Source organism: Alligator sinensis, unplaced genomic scaffold, assembly GCF_000455745.1.
Source record: "Alligator sinensis unplaced genomic scaffold, ASM45574v1 scaffold119_2, whole genome shotgun sequence".
NCBI classification, from domain to species: domain Eukaryota; kingdom Metazoa; phylum Chordata; order Crocodylia; family Alligatoridae; genus Alligator; species Alligator sinensis.
Window position 1 is genome coordinate 508109 of NW_005842242.1, and position 24670 is coordinate 532778.

The 24670-nt window shown below is 43.0% G+C and overlaps 1 protein-coding gene across 1 annotated transcript in view; it reads left to right on the plus strand.

The window, feature by feature from the left end:
* Nucleotides 1–24670, plus strand: part of CMIP (c-Maf inducing protein) — a 170047-nt gene that overhangs the window by 121801 nt on the left and 23576 nt on the right. Inside the window, exons 4-10 of the mRNA XM_014521698.2 lie at nt 5089–5250; nt 6563–6604; nt 11125–11187; nt 12705–12785; nt 18002–18147; nt 18675–18779; nt 19245–19598. Coding sequence (XP_014377184.1) covers nt 5089–5250; nt 6563–6604; nt 11125–11187; nt 12705–12785; nt 18002–18147; nt 18675–18779; nt 19245–19598 — 953 coding nt within the window. The remainder of the gene's footprint in view (nt 1–5088; nt 5251–6562; nt 6605–11124; nt 11188–12704; nt 12786–18001; nt 18148–18674; nt 18780–19244; nt 19599–24670) is intronic.

Here is a 24670-nt window from a genome sequence, read left to right on the forward strand (position 1 = left end):
AACAGAACCCACGGACATAAAAACATTATTAATATAAATATACAGTAAAAGCTGTGTTGTCCGGCACTTTACCATCTGGAATGCTCCATTAACCGGCATCTATCATAGATGGCAATACATAGATCTGTTGATTACGGAAGCTTCGGGACGCTGCTGACCGGTGTCACTAGTGGCAGTCTCATCTGTCATTGTGATCACATTGTGCCTGTGCTGTATTATGACTTGATCGCTGAATATCTTGCCCATCCTGCAACTAAGCAGAACAAGGACTGCCTGAGTGTGCTTACATGTGCAAATGCAGCGGGCACACACAGAATCAAGCTTAGTGGTGGGAAAAGTAAGTATAACTTTCAGATAACCAGCATATTTGATTAACCATCACCCCCCATTCCCCATGGATGCCAAATAACAGAGTTTTTTACTGTAGTAGTAAATCAAGACATGAATCTATAACATTGTTGTACATAGATCCACAATTGAGACAATAAAATCAAATCTAGTGCTAAAATGTATCACTCATTTCAGTAATAAAGGTTATTTAACTCTAATCGCTTCAGCCTTATAAGCAAATCCACTCCAGATTTTGGTTTTGTTTCCTTTATTCTCCATCTTTCTTTTTTGAGAACAAACAAATGCATGTGGTGCTCGGAGAAGCTCGTTTTCCAGGATTTAGAGTGGATTTTGAGTACAGAAAAATCCCACATGGATTCTGAGTACAGAAAAGGTTAACATTACCTAGTCATCCAATAGCCACCAAAAATAATAGCTGCTTAGGGCCTTCGACAGCATCAAGGAAGTTCCTAGGATGCCAATTTGAAATAACTCTTTACTTCTGTTTGCATTTAGAAGTAGCTCTGACTTAGGTAGATAGATTAATTAGTCTCTTCTTATTATATAGCATTTTTGGGAGTGATACCGAAGGGTAAGGCACTTGCAGCATATAATATAGTTTCATGTAGGACCTATTTAATAAACCCCTCCTCTGTTAAGAGTGGTTGACTCCTTCCGACCTTGTTGTCCACAACTCTACGTCTAAAGTAAGGTGGAATATCGCTTTTTCCAGCTGTGAAATGGGGATGAGTCTTACAAAACTCTAGGGATTTTTCAGTTTCATTAGCTAGGACAATTTGGGTTTTTTTGGGTGGAAGGTGCCATGTGGATGCAAATTATTACCCTTTGTTCCTTGTGTTTCTGCTCCTCTACAGTTAAGTGTAACAGTTGTGTTTTAAAAGAATCGCTTCAGGCACATCTGGAATGGCATTAGAAAGCCGGGTGGTTCTGGCTGGACAGTAACTAATGGAGTTGAGGTCTGATTTCTGGGCATTGTAATTTTGAGATCTCTTTTTTTTTGAGAATACAGCTGTTCATTGCCATTTTGTTTTCTTGTTTTGGTGTCTTCATGCCCTGGTGGCGAGTGCAAGAGTAATGCTGAGATCAGATGTGGATGTGCTTGGATGCCTGGCTGTACAGTGCAGTCTCCACAAGGCATCAGTGACTGTCGGGAGTTTGCACAGTGCTCGGGATCCTAAGCGTTTTTCAAAGCCAAGTCCAGTCTGCAAAGCTGCTTTTGGATGAATAATCCCATTAACAGCAGGGGGGCTGCTCTTGCCAGCAGGGCAGTTTTACAGAAACGGACTTCTGCTATCACAGATTCTGAAATCTGCTGCTCTCGTTTGACTTGCAACGGTGGTGCGTGCAATCACAGGTGCTTTTTATATCTGCACCCAGGAGCAAGGCAGCCCTTTGATGGGCTGCCTTCTGACCACTCTCTGGTCTTGGGCTTAGTTTGTGCAGCCCCACAAGTGATTGTTCCCCCTTGTTCAGGCGGCAGCACAAGTAGAATAGAGCAGATGGTTCAGCGTTGGCCAAATGCTTGCTGACGTGAACCAAATTGCTTCTGTAACCAACTGATAGGTTTCAGACTTAATTGAGGCGTTCAGTGAGGCAGTCTACAGTAGTAAATAGCATTCTGCTGAGGAAAGCAGCAGTGTAACCATGGACAAAGGTTCAGGATAGCAGAGTTCAACCCTCTTGGGGCTGTTGTTTTATTTTTCCCCGTTCCCACCATCACTTGAAAATGCCGTCCTGTTGCTTACAGATCCCAGCACGTCACGGAAGCATATTAAACCCTTTTGCCTTGGAAAGCTGGAATGGAGAAAATGAGCTTGGGATTTCTTACTTGTGACTGCAACAGCTTATGTGTAGAGGTAGCCTGACCTTGGAGCTTCCTTTTAACTGCTCTGAGGCTGGCGTCAGAAACCACCGTCAGCTAGGTCCTTCGTGATGGGGGGTCAGCTCCATTTTTCTTCTCCTTCTCAGCATTGAAATCGGCTTTTTTTTAATCATTATTTTTGCTCTTTCATGGACGTCTCTGAAAGGCTCTACTTCTGAATGCAGACCATCTATTTTTAAAGCAAGGGAGAACTTGGTGGCTGCAGGAAGATTTGTGTGGTAAGATTGTCTGAGCTGGGTCCCACCAAAGAGCAGGGCTCTTGATGCAATATGCCCCGGTGGGGGTGACGCGGGGAAGTCTGCCATGAGATGCAAAGGGAGGAATCCGGTAAATGAGATGCCTCAGCTGGTCTCTTTTGCTCCGCCATCCTCTGGTCTGTGCTTTGAATTTAATGTGCTTGTTTTATAGGACAGAGATGCAAAGTTCAGTGCAGAAGCCTATTTGTTAAGCTGGTTTTGTTAAGGCTGCGTTGTGTGATGTGCTCAGTTAGTCAGAAAAGAGTCACGTGGAGGTCGCGGGCTGCCTAGGATGGTTAGGTTATCCAGCTCTGTAGCCCATCTACCAAAAAACATTAGAAGAATAAGGGAAATTAAAATCTCTATGGAACCAACCTGTTGTTTCCTAAAGGATGCTAAAAACCCTATAATGATAGTAAATAAGTGGTGACAATATGCTACATAATTAGAAGCCATTAAAGGACAGTCTGTGTTTCAGAGAGCTTTGCAGAGGTATTTACTCAACTTGCGAATCTGAAATACATTTGAAAGTGTCGGGGGTGAGGGTTTTTAGTCTCTCTTGCTTTTTTTTTTTTAAGCTTTCCGGCATCTCCAAAATACCTTGCAAGTCTGAGCTGTTGCCATTGTGTTTTTCTTTTTTGTGTAGATTTAATTGAAATGAAAAGTATAATTAAATCAGTTATCAGAATCCTTTTGCAGCCTCTGTCCATTGCATGAGTGCTGTCACCCACCACCGTGGACAGGCAGAATATGGTATGCAGCCTTCTTTGCTGTTCTCTCCTTTACTTGTCGTGCTGGCAGTAGGGTGGGAAGGTGATTGCACATTCTGCTGAACATTAAATTAAGGCTGTTGCTGCCTTTTGGGTAGAAATGATTGATAAGCAAACAGGTATAGACGGATTTCAGGTGATTCAGGAAGGGCCGCACTGTCCAAGTGAATGGAAGGGATGTGATTTAGCATATCAGCAAAACACTTAGAAAGGGGAGCTGTGTTTGTATCATGCCATTTGTTATACTGATATCATGCAGCCTGAGGACCCCTGCTCTATTAAGGGAATGATCTTTTTTTCCCCAAAGCATCTCTAATAATGCAGCCTGTGTGCTCACAGCTGCTGCATTGGTAGGCAGTTGAGAAAACTGCTCATCCAGGTGGTTTACTCTCGTCAAAATGAAAATGGGCTTTTTGGCCCCTTTGGTCACTAGGCTAGATTTATGAATAGATAGAAGAGACAAGAGGAGATAGGAGGAGATGAGCCATAGCAAAAATTCTTGGAAGTTTCAATAACCAGCAGAGGCTTTTTGGTGGTGGTTCTAGAAATCTGAATGACGATTGAAGATTGCATCTGGCCTAACCTGGATCAATGTCTGTCTCTCTTGGGGTTATCGGGAGACATAACTCTCATCATCATTTCATCATTTTGTTGAGCTTCTAGAATTTAGTCAAGCTGACCGGCTGGGACTTTAAATGATGTTTTTTCCCCAAAGAATGCTATTTATAATCCAAGACAGTCTATACTACAGTCATTCTGAGCAGTATGGCTGTTGTGGCGGTAAGGGTTGTCCTTTCGTGTGTATGTAACACGTAGTCACTAGATTTGGAGTAGTGTTGACATTAGTAGGTATGAAGTAGAGGGTTTAGAGAGTGAGAACTCAGGAGCAGGGAGGGGAATTTCAAGGCTTTGGCAATTGTTTTCAGTATGGCTAGGAACAGCACTAGACAATTCTGAAATTTTCTACAAAAGCAAATTGTGGGAGAGTGACGGGGGAATGGGGATGTTTTGGATAGATCAAAACATTGCACTGTTGCAACATGGCAAAGCTTTACTTTAGATTTTTTAACTTTAACTTCTGTTTTAGGGAAGAATCCAATATAAAATACAAAAATACCTCTGGCTTCCAAAAATCAACATTTAATTATTCTGAAAGTTTTGAAGTGTGTGCGAGGGAAATTCTGACAGTGTCAAAACTTGTGGGTTTTTTTGCTTGCAATAAATTTTGACCAATTGATACAATTCCATCGAGTGTTACAATATCAATGGAATTGTGTTCCCCAATGGTGAGGATTTCAATTGGAGCTTTTCTTGACCATCTTTAAAATTGTTCTTAGAATGATGAGCTTTTTTTTCCTGAACTGGAGTTTGTTAGTGGGCAATGCAGTATAAAATATTTGTAGAGCAATTAATATTTACTATACTATTCCCAGCAACTAAATGGAACAAATTGCATTTTATTTAAAAGGACTTTTGGCTGTGAAAGCGGTACCTCAACTATTATCTTTGACTGAACTGCAGAGAATGGATTAGTTACAGGCCATGGATAAAACAAAGCAAGGTGCCCGGTGCTATCCTGACAGCTCATTTTCAATACTAGAGCAAAATGTGGCAGTCTCATCTCAATATTTTTATGGAATGGGATTATGAACCATCAGTTTTATACCCCTCTATTTTCAGAATTTAAGCATTGCACTTAAAATAAACAGAAAAGGAGTCAAGGATTAAAATGCAAAAGTGTTCTTTTGTAGGTCTTGATTGGCAAGTTGCTGTCCTCTGACAGTTTCCAAAGGACGATGGGATGGGCTAGCTAGAGTTTCAGTATGACTCTGTGTTTGTTTTCTTGCAGAAAAAGATTTACAAGTACAAGAAGGTGCTTAGCAACCCAAGCCGTTGGGAGGTTGTTCTGAAGGAGATCAGGACGCTGGTGGACATGGCACTCACATCTCCACTACAGGATGATTCTATCCATCAAGCACCACTGGAGATTGTCTCAAAACTGCTCTCGGAGGTATGAGCGTGGGGCCGGTCCCACCTTGTTTATTTCCCTTTGAAGAAAAAAAGCAAATCCCCCCTCTGCCCCCCCTTCCAAACAACAAAACCCCAGGACACGGTTTCAAATTGGGGACTCAACGTTCTGCTCCTGAATATAGGCCTCTGCTCCTGATTTCAGTGGGAGTCACAGTGGTTTGGAGTTGACTCATCCTCTGTAGTTTCCTTAGAAAACCACTATTTTTGTCGTCTTTTTCCTGCCCCCCCCCCCGTGGTTCACGGTTACCATTCATTTTGGGCTGATTCATGTCTTGTTTGAAGCTAGTGGCAAAGCTGCCATTCAGTGGGGGTTGGGTTGGCTGCATTTGTTTGTAACAGATCATTCTCATCCGGACCGGTAGTATGCAAGCACCATTAATTTAATATAAAGTGATTTTTCAAATGGAAAGATCTGGGAATTAGCTTCCCCTTTGCCTGTTTCAAATAGATGATCTGCTCCTGAGTGGGGTGATATCCCCATTTTATTTAGGAGCATTTGCCACCATAGTTAATCTGTTGTTCATTTAGAAATAAAGGAAGCTTTTTTTTTCTTGTTGCTCTTGGCACATGTTCACTGGTTGCTTCCGTCTGCATACAAACAGGAAATGTGATTCTTGTCAGGATTTTTTACGTATCAGATGGACCTCTGCTTTTATGTGTGCATTGGTGTTGAGTAGAAAAAGTGCTAGCTGCCTTTCCTTTGGTAAACCAAGGCGACAGCACTTCGTAACCCCATCGCTCCTTGTTGAACGGACCACGTAATACAGAGACCGCAAGCATGTTCCCTGCGGGTGTAAATTAACACAGCTCGATTGACCTCAGAGGGGCTGCTCAGTTTACATCACCTGCATTGCTGGCTTCGTGGTCCGAGATGGGAAATGCAGGAAGTTGTAGCGATTAGTTCCCTGGTACTAGTGCAGAGCAGGGATGAATGCTGTGCTTTCTTTGTCCGAAACTGAGAGTGCTTTCAAGAAATACCTGCCACTGGTTTAATTTTTCTGTTACATTAGTACTGCTCTGGTATCACAGTGACCAGTGAGCTGCTATTCCCAGGTTGTAAGTCCAGGGTGCACTGAGTGGGAGAGTCATGAAAGGGACGGAGTAGGAAGTGGAAATCAGCCCTGCTCCTGACAGCATATGTACTATGATCTGTATGAAGGGAATGATGAGTAAAGGGATGACAGAACTGGGCCCTTTCCTTTGTTCCTTTGCACAGGCTGAGGGACGGGCACTGAACATATTGCTTTCAAAATACAGTTTGCTTATTGACCTCTACTGTTTATCCCTTCCAGAACAACAGTTTAACCACTCAAGACCACGAGAGCATTATTGTGGTGAGTGTCCTACCTACCTAACGTCAAGGTTTGGGGGTCGATTCTCTTTCTGGTCAGGGGTTGGCAACATGTAGGACTGGTGTTTGGGATTTAGTTGCTGCCGTGAGTCGCTGATCACCTGCTCTCTCCCCCTCGTGTGTGCCCTGCAATCTCCACTTGTCATCACCACAAAGTACCACAAAAGCACATAGCCAGCAACAGTATTAAATTCAATAGGGATGGTAAGTGGAGGAAGAGAGCAGGGAGGAGAGAAGAAAGGCAGTGCATAGCACGGGAATGCCCTGATGCTCAAAAGATCCCTGATTGATCTGTATCAGTGGTTCTCAAATTCTTTTTTTTGCGGATCACTTGAAAATTGCTGAGAGTCTTGGCAGGCCACTTAAACTTTTTTTTTTGTTCTACAAATCAAAGCACACAACTCGTATTTTAATATCAGTAGTCTTACTGTACAAGTACAGATATTCTCGATACTTCCGCAACCTTTCTGTGGACCACCTGAATGGAGCTCACGGACCAGTGGTGGTCTGTGGGCCACAGTTTGAAAACCTCTGATCTATATGATCCATGTAGGGTTAATCCTTTTTCCAAAAGAAGCTGTTCAGGCAGCTTCACATCCTATATAAAATCTAAGGAAATATTTGGCCTTGCCTCTTATGCCTCTGAGAGCCAAACTATTGGCTTTAGGGCACAATGGTTTTCTCAGGAGATAACATTACCACTTGTAGGTACAGTGTCTGGACTATTGATATGTGAGTATATGTTTGCCTTTGCAAAGTGGGAAATATATATGTCTCTGTGGTTTTATTCCCCCAGCCACACATGCACACACATGCGCTGAAAGTGTCCTCTGCATTGTCCAATATAAACATTTATTAGAGGGGTGAAAATTGCTTCCCCATCTTTGTAATTTAATTTCAGCTGCTGGTGATTTCCAGGAGATTTTCTCGGTAATCTAATCTAGCACTTTACAACCAGGTTTCTGTGAACCTTCCTCTAAAATGACAAGATATAAAATATAGTTGCTACTATGTGTGAATTGCTCTTAAGTATGGTTCTGGATGCTACTTTAACCAGTATTGCTCACTGAAATAAGTTGCTAAAGTGATGATCGCCTTTCTTTGCAATCTGCTACAGGCTGTAGTTTTCTTCTGAACTAAAGTTGATTCCAGCTGCCAGTTGGGGCTGACTTGTTATTCTGCGGAAGCAAAAAAAATCCTTTTATTTAAACACAAAAAAACCAAAAACAAACAAACAAAAAAATCAAACCTTATTCTGTCTTTTATCTTATCCAAAGATTGTATTCCAAATGCAGGTTGATAGTTTCTAGATATTTTAAGCCCACTGCAGATATAGTATTAGTCTTGCAGTTTGCATGATGATTGCTGTTTCGTAAATTTATCAGTGATTTTTCCCTGTAGTTCAGCATTGAACAGGAAACATGTTTTTTACCTCTGAGACAGATTCTGATTCCAAACTGCTATGCTGGAACAGACCAATACTCAGGGTAGCCCATGTCCATCTCTTTGAAGGAGGGGTGGGGGGTGGAAACACACACACACACACACACACACACACACACACACACACACACACACACACGCACACACACACACACACACACACACACACACACACTTGTAGTTATTGGTATACACTAACCAATAACTACAAACGCTAACCAGTTTGGCATCGCCAAAGAACAAAGCTCTCCCGCTATCCCTAGAACAGGCATAGTTTCAGCAGAAGAGCAAGTTTTAGAGAGATCACTGGGTACCTAGGTGAGAAAATCAATGTGCCTTTCAGTCTTTGTGTTCTTGGGATAATTCCCTTGTGACATGGATGTCTGTCCAGTTAGACAGTAAAGCTGATTTGACTTGGGCAACAAGGCTGCCTACAGACATACCCTCCCCCCAAACCAGTGCTTTACTTTAAACTTGGTGTACCCCTGTGCTGAGCCCAGCACATGCCCAGAAAGAGGCATTGTGTTAGCTTGACCCGGCTCACCCAACATCTGGATAGATTGCACACTTAAGCGGGGCTTTTTGGAAATGTATCTAATAACTGATTGAATCTGCTTTAGATAAAAGCACTAAAAAGCCCCGCTAAATCACACAGTCTATATAGATGGTGCAGAGCCAGGTCAGCTAATGCACTGCCTCTTCCGGTAAAGTGCATTTTAGGAGGGCGGGGGGTTCATGTCTGTCAGCAGCCTATGTGGCCAGTTTCACCTCTAATCATGATTATCCAGTACTCTCTCTGTCAGTTGACAAGCATAGAGCTCTTCCAGTGATTTTGCAGTATATTGTTGGAGTCCATAGAGTCACTATAACACATTTGATTAAGAAGATAGTTTTAGATGGGATCTGCAGGCCTTGCTGGAGTAATGAGTAATATAAGCACCGATCAATGCATATACAACTCATTTATAGGCTTTGCTGGCAGTATTGACCATGTAAATGGCTGGTGTAAACAGAACTGCTAACTTTGTGTATAAGAGAAGGCCTGGTATTCTTTGAACTCTGTAGTTCAAAGGGCCAGAAGGATAAAAGCTATTACAAGGTGTACCTGTGCCTCACCACCAGGATCCAGGGCTAACTTCTTGTAACCCGGTGGATAGACATGTTAGCAAGGCTAACGCAGCTAACCACCTATGTAGGTAATAAACCCCGCTGAGCTTTTGCCACTGAACCAAGCCTTGTGGTCAATTCTTTGTGTAACACCCAGGTCTCCAAGGAAACAGCTTGCACGCCCCAGCACCACCATCCGCACTAGAGACAGCAACTTGTACACAAAGAGCTACATTGACTAAGAGAGAACATGGAGTAACAACAGGATCCTTAATTTAGCTAACTGCGCAAAGGGTCTTTTCCAGCTGAATGTTACAACCATGCAGCATTGGTTTCTTGTGACTCCAATAAGAGTATGTCACTATCCTTCCATGATCAGTGGAGGCATAGAGAGGTGGTTAGCTGTGTTAGTCTCAAATCAGAAGGCAGGGTAGATATGCACCTTTATAGATAACTAAATAAGAGATGCATCGAGCACAAGCTTTTGTGAACCCAAGTTCGCTTCATAAGGTGCTGTGAACTTGGATTCTTAAAAGCTTGTGCTCTATCTATCTTATTTAGTTGGTCTATAAAGGTCTGTATTCACCTTGCCTTCTGAATGGAGGAATAAACAGTTGTAAGGAGGGGAGGAGCACAAAGGCCAATTTTAGCTGCTTAAAGTACCCTGCTTTCCATTGCATATTATGGGTAAAAGGTGGGAGAGGGGTTTTATATTCATTTGTCTGGATTTTCGTCAACATTTATTACAGTGATTTCAGTTATTTAATGTAGGTGTAGTGTGTAAGACACCTTCATTTTGTAACCTCCTTTGTGAGGGAGGAGGAGGCAAACATTGTATATACTGGGAAATGGAGCATTATGTAGTGTAGCTCTTTGACTATGTTTAGGTTTCGTTTTCTCCCTTCCCAGTTATCTCCGTATGAGTAAAAGCAGGTGTGTAGTGAGGCATGGTGATTTTGATGGGCTTATGTGGACTGAGGATGAAGGGGCAGACGTACTGCTGTAGCCAAACTTCCAACCTCCTTTAGATAAAATTCCTGGTGTGCAGAAATTTGATACAAAATGTCCTGGTGGATCTGTTAAGAGTGTTACTTTTTAAATCAGTACTGGGAATCCCTTAGTTCAAGATTGGTGAAGCCTGGAGGCATCATAAAGCAGAGAGGATACATTGTCCTAATACCACTTTGTAAAGTTAGAAAGGAGGTAGTAGCAGAATAATTTCATTACGCTCACAGTGGTAGGTATGACCTCTAATATATTTACTGTACATAATCGCATTGGGTTGCCTAGTGATGGAGACAGAAAGGATGATCTGAACTTTCAGAAAGTTCAGCGCTTGTTTTTAAGGAGTAGTGTCCATGGTGGTAATGGCAACACTGTCTTGTTCTTGGTAAAATGAAAGGCAAGTACTTTTTCCTTGAAAACATGGCCTGTGTGTCAGTAACTGAGCATGAATGTATTATATAAGAAGTGGGGAAAGTGTGGGTGTGTGTGTAAGATCTTATTTATAGGGACATTGACACTTTAATCTTGTGCCTCATTTGTTTTTATGTCGTACTTCTAAAAGCAGTGGGTCCATTTCTGCTTTTGTTTAAATCACTTAAAAAACTGGAGTTCCATTTATCTTCAGTGGTGTTGCTCTGGATTTAAAAGTAGTGTACTAGGGAGCAAACATTTTCCAATGGGTCCATCAATTTTAAAAGTGCAGTAAGCCTTAATTTCTTTATTTGGGATAAACAAGCCCCGCTTTTTTCTTTATTTTTTTAAATGTATGCAATAATACAAATATTACTATTCTCTTTTAAAGTCCTAACTTTATGTCCCATTAAAATTAGCTACAGTTTTATTCAGGTCTCTGTTTTAAAATGTCTTCAGTTTTGTACTTGTTTAGTAGGGCTGACCTCTGTGACAAAGACCAATTGAAATCCTGTTAACTTTTTTTTTATTTTTAAGGCAATTGCACCTTTGCTGGAAAATAATCATCCTCCACCTGACCTCTGTGAATTCTTCTGCAAGGTACCAAGAACAGATTAATTGTCTGAAATCTCATGGATGTTTCTGACTACTTCTTTTTCCTTGACCCTACTGAACTGATTCCCCAGACAGTTTCTGTCTTTGATGGGTAGCAGACCTTGGAATAGTTAGTGACTGCAATGGAGTAATGGCTCCCTATCTACTGCTCAGTAGTAATACACTGTGAGCGTTTAATCCTCAGATTTCCTCATCCCGAAGTGGAAAGCAGAGACAGCTCACTGCATGTTCCCTAGCTAGCCATGGGGTCACTGGAGCCAGCACATTCAGATGGACCATAATAATTCAGTTCAGTGCAGGCCAACTTTTTTGGCAGGATTGCTACATATTAGTCCTGCACCATCTGAGTGCCATTCTGATCCCTTCCCCTACCTCATCTGCTGTTCTGCTTTCTGTTCCCTGCCCTGTCCTTTGTACCTGAACTGCTCCTCTGTCTTTTGGCTTCCTACCCTTTGTTCCTTGCCCAATTGGCTGATTGCTTCCTGCCCTGTCTGCTGCTGTGCTACCTGTCCCCTACCCAGCCAGCTGCATGCTACACACACAGGTTGCCTGTGCCATTTGTGGCACGTGTGCTGCAGGTGGGCCACCCTGATCTAGTACATGCTCTGTGTTGCTTTCTTCCTTCGAGGCTCCATGTGTGCATAGGTAGAATTATGAAACCAGCTGATCGAACATTAATTTTACCTGTTAACCAGCCCAAAGGCCAATGTCTGACCTCAGGGTCACATGTATCCAAGGCCCAGTATGGAACCTGGATCCACACTGTCAAAGATGTTGAGGTGTTCAACTCCTATTGATCCTGGTAGGATCTAGGTGCCTGAGTGCCTCCGAGAATCTGGGCCATGACAAATCACTGTAGTATGTGTAGATCAGGGATGGGCAAAATATGGCCCGCAGGCTGGATCCGGCCCACAGAAGGATTTTTTTCTGGCCCGTGGTGGGTCCCTCGGTTCCACCTGGTGCCAGGTGCCATCCGGCCTGTGGCACATCCCACTGCGCCTGGTCACAGTGGGGCTGAGGTGGCTCCACAGCTTGACTCCATTTCCTGGCAGCCCCCTGTGGCAGTGGCTCCGTCTGGCAGCTGCCACTGCTGGCCTCAGGCCCATGTAGACCTGCCACCTGGTCCCACTTCTTCCCAGTGCCCAGCAGCAGTTCCTGCCCAACTGCTGATGCCAAAACTGGACAGCAGCTCTACCCCCTCCTCAGGGTAGAAGGGCTGCCCAGAGGCGGTGCTGGTGGTGGTGGGGGCCCTGGCTGACCTGCCCTTGCTGAAGCCAGCTCCCCACCCACCTACAGCCCCATCCCACATTGGGAGGTTTGCTCACTGTTGTGCAAGGGAGGGAGGTTCTGACCTGGGCTGCAGCTTCTTAAAACTCCCCATGTGGCCGATGGGCCCACATTATTGCCCACCCCTGGTATAGATGCTCTAGTTGTACACTTCATCCTGCTGTCTGTGTGCTGCTGCTGCTGCATTCACACACGTTCAATGTTTCTCATTGTAGCACTGCAGGGAGCGTCCTCGGTCCATGGTTGTCATTGAAGTCTTCACACCGGTGGTACAGAGGATCCTCAAACACAACATGGTCAGTATTTAAGTTACGGGTATTTAATGAGTTGAGAGCTTTCATTGTGATGTCTTATGTCATTAGCAGCCATCAATTATTTGCCTCCTTCTAATAATGCATCCCCAGAATACCTAGCCACCCTACCTATGTGTGTGGTTTGTAGCCATGCACTGAGTTTGTGGTACCTACCTTTTGGCACTCGAGTCAGATTTTCAATGGCATCTAGACAGTTTAGGCATTCTACTCCTACCAGCTTTCAGTGGGAGTTAAGCATCAAACTGCTTTAGATGCTTGGGTGAAAATCTTACCCACAAGTGTCAGTGGTGATCCATGATTTTTGGCACATACTTTATAATAATGTCTGTCAATGAATGTCATAAAGTGCAGCCACCTCAGGAACAGAACGTAGTATCCGATTAATGCAGCCCAGTAATATGGAAGCCTACCTGCCTTTTTCTGTAATCACAAGATGCTTTTGAGCCATCTGGAGCATGCCCAGTGTGGCTGGCACGGCTTCTAACTGGCACGAGTAGTTTTTTACTGCACAAAGGTACAGTTTGCAGGAGAAAAATAAGGTTTGGGCCATATTGCTGTGATAGCTGAGTTGGATCCCGTGCCTTTATAACTGCACAAATGGTCTCTTTTCATGTCTATTATAATTTGAGATGACATCCCCTGCCTTTCTGGGTCACAATATGCTTTCAGAGAAGATTTTATATTTTGTATTTACACAGCATTATTGTTGTTGTTGTTGTTGTTGTTGTTAATATTATTATTTAAACTCTTAGACTTTACAGAACTAACTAGTGAGCTCGACATGGCTGAAAGGCCATATTCTTGGCTGCATGCCTACCGTCTCCAGACATGTAAACATTTTTGAATATTCTGTAGCGTTCAATAAAATATTCTATAAATGTTATTTTTGGATGCCAGACAGTTTAAAAGAAATCCAAAGCTCTCGAGTGGTCTCAAATGAAATTGAAACACACACAGCATTGCTTGTCTTTGGTTAACTTAAGAGAATTGCACATATTTACCATACTTAGCAATTGCAGATTGAAAATCAACATGTCTGTACCACAATGTGTAGTCAAAGAATTTACAGTGTCAAATATTAATTGGAGTGGATTTGGACACTTTACTGCTCTCTGGGGAATTAATATAATGAATAAACTCTTTAGCGGGAGAGTGAGTGAGTGTCTGTGTGTGTGTCTGTGTGTGTGTATATAAAAATGCCCTTTATGTGGGGAATGCTGTTGCCAGCATTACATTTCAGAGTTGTAGGAGGCCACATGAAAATCCAGCAAGCTGGGAGTCAGGAAACCTAAGTGCTATTCTTGGCTCTGTCATTAATTTGGTCTGTGCATATGGACACTTCACCCTCTGTGCCTTGATTTCTCCATCTATAACATGGAGCTAATGCTACTCCACTTTCCTTTTGGAAAGGTTTTGAAATCCATGGAGGAAACCTGTAACAGCTAAATCACTGTCTAATTTTGATGCGCACCAATGTTAACTGTTATCTGCAAGGCAACAGGCTGGATCCTGTCATAGGCTAAGTGTTCCTTGGAGTGCTGAGCAGCCTCAGTACCTTTGCCTTCCAGGAGATGCTTGGCTGCTTGCCAGATTGGGCCAAATGTTGGAATATAAATGGACTTTTTTGTGTGTCTTGCTCTCAGTTAATGCAGACATTTGGCTAAGCCAAGTAATTAAGCTAGCCTAATATATTGAGTTGAGAACTCTGCCTACAGCTCACAGTTGACTGCTTTGGTTTTGGTGGGTTTTTGGAATGTTAGAGGATATACTGAGTAATTTACATCCATATATACACAAGAAAACTCATTTTATCCAGGGCTTCTTGTGCAGCCTTTGAGTAGGGGAGCTTAGCTCTCATGTTTTTGTTAATGTGAATGAAGCCAGCGGATGCAATTACAGACTTATGTACAGTAAAGCCATTGGATTTCTGCAAACACTTCCAAGTTGTCATGTTTTTCTGGGTACGCTTTCCTCCTCCAAACCACATCACGCTGTAGCCTGCAAGGTTCTACCATTTGGTGGGCCACCTTATAAAACAGGCCTGGGATTTTTAAAATTACCCGGTGAGCCTTTGAATAGTCATGAAATTGTATGCTCAGCTGGCATGCTGCAGGCACAACTATTGCAGCTGGGAGTCATGAACCATTGGACCAATTTACCTGCTGACAGGATAGGATGGAGGCTTCGTGGCTGGAAGTTGTAAAATCAAGACTGGGATGAAATAGATGTTAAAGAAGTGACAGCAGTGGGACTCAAACCCATGTAGCTGGAGAGCTTGAAGTCTTAATGCAGCACCTTAGCCACACAACCAGTAATACAGAAGCAGAATTTATGGGCACGATGCAGAAATTGGTGGGTTGAGGTTTTGTGAGAGTTATGCAGGAGATCAGAGGAGATGATCATAATGGGTTCCCGCTAACCTAAACATCTGTGAATGTATGAACTGCGCAAACACTGATGGGAATTAAACAGTTATAAAATCTGGCTATAATTGTATAGAGATTGTATAATTGTAATTTATTCCCAGTTTCATTTATTTAATTACACATTAGGAAGACACAAGCCAGTGTGTCTCAAACTACTAAATATTACAGGTGGGTAGCAGCAGTTTGATTTTCTTTTAAAACATAGAAATTGGGAATGGTGTAGGTTTTTAATTTAAAAGTGTGAATTGATCACTAGAATCAATAATGAGAATTTTTAGGTTTGTTTTGCAGGACTTATATTTTTTCTCTGAAGCTAAGCTTCTCTCGTAGCTGTTAAACATGAACAATATAGATCATGTATATTTATTTTATAATCTGCTTCCATGTATGGTATAAAAAAAGATGCAGTGCTTTGAATGAAGGGATAGTCCAGTCCACACCTAAAGCCTCTTTACAGTCTCTGAACTTCAGGGCTAAATACAGACAGTTAAAATGCCTGAGGCTGAATCGATTCAATCTTCCCAGGTTAGTCTAAGTTGCATAGATTGAACTGGTAAGCAAGTGAACAGACATTCACTTTTGATTCCAGAAATGCAGCCACATCCCTGCAGTGGCCCAGGCCAGAAGCTGGGGAATGCTAGAACATGCCTCCCTGCTCGGCTGGAGCAGACGGCTTGGGCCAAGGCTGGTCTGCCCACCCTGTGAGGAGGGGGTTTGTGGGGGAGGTGCAAAGCATTGTGAGATGCTGGGGGAGTGTGGTTAGGGACAAAAATTGCACCAAAATCAGTATGTCAGGGGTTTTCAACCTTTTTTTAACAAGTGTACCCCTTCTGTCTCAAAGTTTCAGCTCATGTACCCCTTTATATTTTTTTCTTGTTTTTAATATTACCATTAACAGGAGGCAGGGAAGGAGCGTGTGGGGGGCAGATCGAGGCCCCCGCTGTGAGGCCCCAGCCCCCCTCCCTCTCTCACTGGGGACTTCAGTCTGGGCCCATGCCCCTTCCCTCACAACAGACTTACAGGCCAGAGCCGGCTGCTGTCCATGCTGCCAGGCTACGCTTCTAGCCGCCTGCCTGCTGCGCTGCGGCTGCATGCATGCATGGGTCATTTATCAGCCACAACAGCGAAAAAAAAGCTGATTGCCAATTCAGTCAGTGTTCCTTATATTGTTGCCAATCCAATACGGGACCGATGTTTCAGTGCACCTCTATAAAACAGTAATTTTTTCTCATTTGTTTTGCATACCCCCATGACCTTTTAAGTACCTTTAGGAGTACATGTATCCCCAGTTGACAACCACTAGTATAAGTGATTGGAAACTGGTTCAAATCTGTAACACAGCAGAAGTTCGGTGCACATAAACCACTTTCAAAATGGCCAAAACTTGTATAAGGTAAACCTGGATGGATGTAGTATCAGACATAGCTGATTTAGGTTAAGTTGATTTATTGAACTTCTGTCTGGGATCCCTTCCAGATTCAAACTGACCGTCAGTCCCTCAGCATCCCAGGATGCTTTGCACCTCCTTTGCAAAGTCCTCGTTCACTTGGTTCAGATACCAGCTTAGACTAACCTGCAAAGATAGAATCGATTCAGCCTCAGGCTTTTTGATTGCCTGTGATTTAACTTGAATCTGGAGGGAATCTGGGACAGAATTTCAATAAACTGATTTAATCTAAATCAGTTGAATCTGATATTACATCCCTCCAAATTTATCTTAAACCAGTTTCAGCCATTTTGAAAGCATTTTCTGTGCACTGAACTTCTGTTGTGTTACAGATTTGAGCTGGTGTCCGATCGCTTATACGGATTTATTTGTAAATTCTGCCCCTAACCCTGCTCTCATTTCAGTTGAGCAGCTTTAATAAATGCATTGTATTAGAGCCTGATGAATACCATTAAAAATGACAGCCAGAAAATACAGAGATGGTTAGCCATGTTAGTGTGAACTCAAGCAAAAGGTAGGGCTAGGTTGACACTATAGAGACTAACTGGCTCAGATGCATGAGCTTTCATAGGCAACAACCTACTTTGTTAGCTGCTTTATCATAAACGTAGCCAATCCATTGATAGCATCTGTCAAAATAGGTTGTTGCTAATGAAAGCACATGCCTATCTGAATCAGCCAGTCTCTGAGGTACCACCCTGCCCTGTCGTCTTCATAAAACTGTCTGACTCATAATGGTGGCTGACTTGCAATGTACATGGGTCTAAGTCTCCTGGTGAATCAATCATGACCCAAATATGCTGCTGTAAGCCAAAGGCGTTTAGATGCATAATCATTAATGTATCTCCTTGTGCCAGGTATGGAATCATCCTTAGTTCCATTGCTGAGTGATATTGCCAAATACTAATTCAGCATTCGAAAAAGACAGGACTTAGACTTTCAGAGCATACTTCTGAATGCTACAAAAACCCTGCATTTGTAAAGGAAACCCTGCATTAAAATATGATCACTCAGTTCTCAGTATTTAGCATTGGCATCCCATCCACGCAACATGCACATGTAGGTGCAAAAGAGAGACTGGGCAAGGACAAATGGGAGCTCTTGTGTATATGCATCTTATTTGCATGGAAAGGCATGTTTTTCACATAAGTGTATGTTTCAAAGATGCGTCTTGGGCAGCAAAAATTGAAAATGGGGGACAATCATAATTATTTATATGGCTCATCAGAACAGTTGTTCTCCTAAAGCTGTTAGCATGACAGTGAATTGAATTCAGATGCGCCTGGGTTGACCATTGTTAAAAACACTCAGTTCATACATTGCAGGCATGTTTCAGCGGCTTCACTGAGTCTCTCCTTTTTGGACAGGATTTTGGGAAATGCCCTCGATTGAGGCTGTTTACTCAGGAATATATTTTGGCTTTGAATGAACTGAATGCAGGCATGGAAGTGGTGAAGAAGTTTATTCACAGGTGAGTTGCATTTAATGCTGTGCAGCATTCTCCAGCCCTGTGAATGTGTTCGTCTTTGATATTGTTCTATTCTTCTTTTTGGCTACATTCTCCTCTTTGACAGCCATAGAGTAGCTGGTGGTTCTGGAAATCGCTAGAAGCACTAAAGGCCCCTCAGATGAAAGTTTTCCCCCTTGGACCTGATTTAACGCCAGTTGAAGTCCTCAGGAGGACTCCCACTGGCTGTGGATCAGGCCCTTCAGTCAGTGCCCACTCATTTATGGGCTTTTACTGGGCAAGTGTTGCTGCACTAAATAAAAGTCAAGAGCAGTCCAACCAAATTCTGAAGCAGTAGCATAGTGGGGAGTCTCTAGTGTCAAATGAAGGGTGTTTTATGAACTCAGCTCTCCTTGAGTTTCCCAGAGCCTCTGTCCCCCATTCTCAGATGCTAGCCTGCCTAACTGTTTTTGCCTATAGAGACTTTCATTACCCTGATTTTCTCTTGTCTTTGCTTCCTTGTGCTGACACTGTTTTGTTTTATTTTGCAGCATGCATGGTCCCACTGGACAGTGTCCCCATCCTAGGGTCCTGCCGAATCTCGTTGCTGTCTGCTTAGCAGCCATTTATTCATGTTATGAGGAATTTATCAACAGGTCTGTATAACTTCTCCAATTGCCAGTCTTCCCATTTACAAACCCTCTGCAAGCATCAGTGTGCATGTATGTGTGACCATTCATGGGACTCCAGGCAAGGGCCAGGGTGTGTCAGGTAGCCAGTTGCATGTTTTTGAGTTTGGATTTCATTACAGCTTTGCATGACTTGAAGGGGAAGCTTCATTCTCCTCACCTTTGTTTAACTGGCACGTTGGTTGGACTGACAAAGAGTACAAATCCTCATGGAGGAGAAGGGCCCATGGAGGAGCGTCTGGAACATGAATAGTTTTCATTAGTTTTGCTAATCAAAATAAACAGAAGAGTGTAATCATTTGGGCTGGTGTAAAATACAGTGGGCAGTTGTGAAAGAGCTTGGCCTCTCTGTCTAGTGCTTCTCCCTTACTTCCCCTCTCTCCCTTGTGTTATGTCTGACTATTAACATTATTTGTTTATCTTAAAAATCAGCCGAGACAATTCTCCAAGCCTGAAGGAAATTCGGAATGGCTGCCAGCAGCAGTGTGACCGGAAGCCTAACTTACCCCTGCGGCTTCTCCACACGAGTCCTGACCTGGTCTCTCAAGAAGTCGCTTTGACCGAATCCCGCCTCAAATCAGTCATCGTCACTTCGAACGAGATCCATGTGGAAGTGGAGCGCAACAATACGGCCAACCAGAAGTTGACGGCAAATGTCGGCAACGACAGTGAGCCCAACCTGATTGACTGCTTGATGGTCAGCCCCACTTGTAGTACCATGAGCATCGAGCTGAGTGCCCAGGCAGACAGGATCCTTGGCTGCTATGTGGAAATACTCAAGATGCTGTGAGTAGCTATTTTTATAGCTTTCTGAACGATGTCATCTTAACGATAGGGGGTTTTCCCAGAGGTCTGCCTCCTCCAACATGTGTGTGGCCAACAAGATGTGCAAACACAGGGTTATAAATCCAGCACTAGCAGTAATGTCCAATGGCTGAAAGAGACATCTGGTGCTGCCAATAACTTCTAAAAATAGCATTACAAGGATGAAAATGGAACGCTGTTCTGTATGTTGAGCCTCGAGCATATTATAAAAGAGAGGATATTGTTGCTGGAAGCTTTTGGTCTTCTGTTACCCACAAAGCATTCCCATTTCTTCACTCCAGGCCACTTGGGATTATCTAACACACATTTCTGAGGGTGGGAAACTGGATCTCTTAAACTCTTTCTTTAGCTTTAAAAGACGGCTCACATTCGCTCTCAGTGGTAACAACAGGACCTTCCATTGACTTTCAGCGAGTGAAGTCAGTGTCTCTCAAACATGCAGTTCTTCACAGGATTGGGCCCTGAGACTCATATAGCTCACTATACTTGTGTTTTATGCATGGTTCTAACTTCCTTCCATTGTGTTAACTGCTATTTTTGGACCTTCTCTTTGGTTCAACCAAATCCCACTTATGTAGAAGAAGCTTTACATTAATAAATGACCACTCAAGGGACCATTAATAAGTAATTGCTCAGTGGAGGGTGGGCCTTGTAATGAAGATAAAAATAATTGTTCTCAATCCACTTGAGAACAATTGGCATGGGTCTCCCAAGAGGTGGACTAGCCTGATAAGGCTAGCCTTTTGGAAAGGTTTCACTGTAGCGAGCATACCTTCAGCGGGGCTTTATACTGGGAAAGGATTTTCAGAAATAAGTGTTTTTGGGGGATCCTAGTTTATCAGCTGGTACCATGTGATACATTATAGAGCAGAGAAATTACAGGGAATATGCATTCAAATGGTGAGCAGTCTCACCCAAGGGAAGCTGCACGTCAAAATTCCTGAGTTTTACAGTCGGCTCTGCCCCCGAGCTGTAGTGTGGCCCTGGGCAAACCATGGAAGTTTCCATATGTTTAATTTCGTTTTAATAACACAAGCTGTTACAATGCTTCCTTAAATGCCTGAATGACAAGGTACTGTGGGTGCAATCCTGACCTCATTGAAATCAATGAGACTTACTTCAGTAAGTCCAGAGTTTCACCAGCAAGAAGTGTGGGTAGTTAATGGGCACTCCAGGGAGTGGGAGAACTCCACATGAAATGGTTGAGGACATCCCATAAATAACCACCAGCAGCAGACTGTGATTTCAGAACTGTGAATATTTCAGCAGGTTTGTTTGTGTAGTTGCACTATTTGCACATGTATGTGGAGTAATTATGCACTCAGATAATATGCACACCCTGAAAATCTGGGCCATAATTTTTGCTGACAAGGCATGTAGATCCAAGGTAGTGTTCTTATTTTCTGAAGCAACAACCTGCATTAGAGAAGATTTTCTTTGATTTCACCTGGCCTTTACAAACATTTGTATTGGATCAGCCCTGCAATTGATTTTGCTTTACCTGGGCTGCTTACAGACATGACCATCCCCCCCCAAATGCTGCTTTACTTTAAACTCTGTGTCCCCACGCTGAGCCCAGCTCATGCCCAGAAGAAGCATCACGTCAGTTTGACCCAGCTCACCCTATGTCTGTATAGATCAGGCAATTCAGTGGGGCTTTTTGGCGCTTTTATTTAATAGCTGATTAAATCGGCTTTAGATAAAAGCGCCAAAAAGCCCTGCTAAAGCACATAACCTATACAGATGCTGAGGAGCCAGGTTGAACTAACGCACTGTCTCTTCCAGTATAGTGCAGGGTTTGCTGTTGGTTTTTTTTTCTTTATTTTTTTTCCCTCATGTCTGGCATCACCCCTGATGTCTTGTGAGCCTGCGTGCACCCAGGTGATGCATGAGCCATGCTGCATATTCATTCCAGTCCCCTTGACTCTTGATATTTTTCCATAAACACCTTGAACTCCCAGTCCCAGCGCTGTCTTAGGTGCTGACTCATTTTTCTCATTAAGTGTCAATGGTTTTGGTTTCATCATGCAGCTGACACACGTTTTATAAATACATTTACAAATGGGTGTGCTCTTCCACACAGGCTGTCCAATTTTCACATTATCCTTATAATGGAAGTACACAACTCTAATCTTTTACACAAAACACTACTATTTGTTGGTACGTCATACAGTGATCTACAGCTTGATGTGACGTGGCCCTTGGATGTTTTTACTTTTTGTAAAATTAAGCTCTTCAGTAGTATCAGTGCACTGGGTCCATTATTGTAGTAGCACAAGGCGCTGTTTATGTCCATGTGGTCCTGTAGAGCTGATGAATTGGCCACCCTGGAGAATGAAGCCCACAGAATGGATACAGCCCATGAACAATGGGCACACCAAAACCAGTTGGAGTTTCCTGCAACTGTCTTGCTAATGTGGCCCAAGCCAGCTGGTATAAATCGTAGCACCAGTGACCTGAGTGCTTCGCCATTCCCATTCAGGCCCCTCACTCTGCTGAACTTGAGGCACTAGACTGGGACTCAGGAGCCTGGCTGCTATTCCTGGCTTTGCAACGGACTCGCCAAGCAACTTTGGACCAGTCACTTCACCTCTGTGCCACAGTTTCCCCATCTGAATGATGGGCATCACTATTCTGAATTCCTTTGTAGTGTGCTGTGGGCCCTGTGGATGAAAAGCACTAGAGAAGAGCAAGGGATTATTAGTGAGCTGTTAATAGTGTTGTTAACAGTGTCCTCTCTGGGGCTGGGATTTTTCCTCAGACTCTTGAACAATGTGCAGTAAAGTCCATTTCAGCTTCCTTAGAAATGGCGAAAGGGAAGGGAGGGAAGAACATCCCAGCAAGAAGAAGATACTAATAGGTTATTTATTATGAACCCACAGTCATCTAGGACTGGATTAGAGGTCTCAGTAGGCAGTTGCTAAAATAAGGTCCTTATTTATGTTTGGCTTACAGTTATTAATAAGTTGCTTAGCACTGAATATAATTGTCCTTTTAGGTGTCTGACTCAATACACCATCAAAACAATACAGTCACCAATAATAATATCTTTCTTACATAATTAACTTGGGGCAGCAAGGAGTAATTTTATTTAGGTTTATTTTAATTATTCAGAGTCTGACAAATAATAATCCCATAACAATATGTTCAGCAGAGCACATTTCTAGTTCTTCTCTCCCGTGGACACAATCCACTTTTGAATAAAAAACCTCAGAGACTGATTAAAATTGAATAAAAGCTATGTAGTGACCTCTAGATACCTCGTGCTTGTTGAAACAGAAGCCTGAACACCTGTTTGACAAAATTTGGCTCTAAACAAGCTTGTTTGCATCTTCTACTTCTGTGATAAAATCAGGAGCATTTGAGGATCCAAATAGGTCCCTTTTTAAAATTCACCTGAGTGGCAAAAAGGTCGTCATCCCATAATAAATGAAAAATATTCTTATTGCTTTACAGAAAGTGGTAGATGAGCAGAAAAAATATATTGCATTCCAGTTGACATTGTCACTTTTTCAAAAACTGTCCAGACTACAGCAGGTGAGCAGGAGCTTGGACAGATTTTGAAGAAACTATAATGTCAACTGGAATACCTTTATATTTTTCCTACCTTCAGTGATGAATCAAGTTTTGTCAAATAGATTGTAGTAGATCCTGGACCTTGCCAGTATGGTCGATACCACTCAGCCCCTCCTGAATACCAAGTAGTCTTGAATGTGTACTTTGAAGCTGATTGAAGTGTTGTAGCTCAAAACATTCATTCAGAGTATCTGGGAGTTGTTTAGCATTGTCCAGTTCCAGTGTAAATGATGGTGTTTCCCTTTCCTGTATAGCAAAAATTGTTTCTTTTGCTTAGCAGTGCATAGAGCATGTTTACTGCTTGATGGTCATTCTCCAGCTGCAAAACTATAGGTAAGGACGCATTTGATGGCAAACAATCCGGTATCGCTTCTCCAGATGCCCGCAGTTTGACCAGCTTCAGGCTGCTGGTAGCTGTGCGGCAGTCTGCAGAATTGCTTGGGCTTCAGATTTGTCAGGAGTTCTCTTCGGAAATAAGTATGTTACAAAAATATGAACAGAAGGGAAGAAAATTGTATCCCCAAAGTCCTGTTTCTGATAAAATCTGGCATCCACCTGGATGATAAATCAGTGGAACTAGAAGGGAAACCAGCTGCATGAGCAGGAGCTGCTGAGAGAGGTGGCAGCCACTATGGTGATAAATTTCCAGCTACCATCTTTGCTCTTTGTTAGTGTGAACCATGGTTGTCCCGCAGGTGCCAAAAACCTGTGCTACTGACTTAGGCTGTACATGTAACATGTACAGGTCATAGTGAATCTGCAGGGCTGCCTGCGCAAGCCTGCACTTCTGCTGACTGCGCTGTATATCTTCTGTGAACACTAGAGGACTTGGCGTTCCAGAGCTGTCAATCCGGCACCTTTCAGCAGCACTAAATTTTGCTTTCTATATAACAAAACACTGCCGAATGTGCGAGGCTCGTGGCTCCTTTCCCCACAGCACTAGCAGCATTGTATTACTGATTCCAGCAAGAGCTGGGTAAAGTGATTTCATGCCCGCCAACCCCAAAGTTACGATCCAAGTCAGGATCAATGCTGTCCAAGTCTGGCTGAGTTTAGACTTGTGGCCTCTGGTTCAGGGATCATCTTTCTGTTCAATACCTAATTAACTATCCAGGAGATGTTGTTGCCTAGCTGTGTAATGGCACTGCTATTAGAAGAAACAAATTACCTCCAAATGGACAAACACACCTTGGAGTTTGCTGTCTCCTAATGATAAGGGCAGTGGTTCTCTCCCTTGCAACCCTCTGCTGTGCCTTCCTCAGCCTTCTCCGCATTCCCCTATATGTCAGTGCCATATAGCGAATACCCCAAGCGGATTCTCTGGTGCTCTGTTTATCAGGGTTGCCCGGGGCTGCTAATATGTTTTGGATTGTTTGGGCTGCACATGACATACGGGCAGATTTTCATTTTGGTGAAAGGTGATACCAGGGAAGAAAGAGCGTTATGTTTAACGGGCG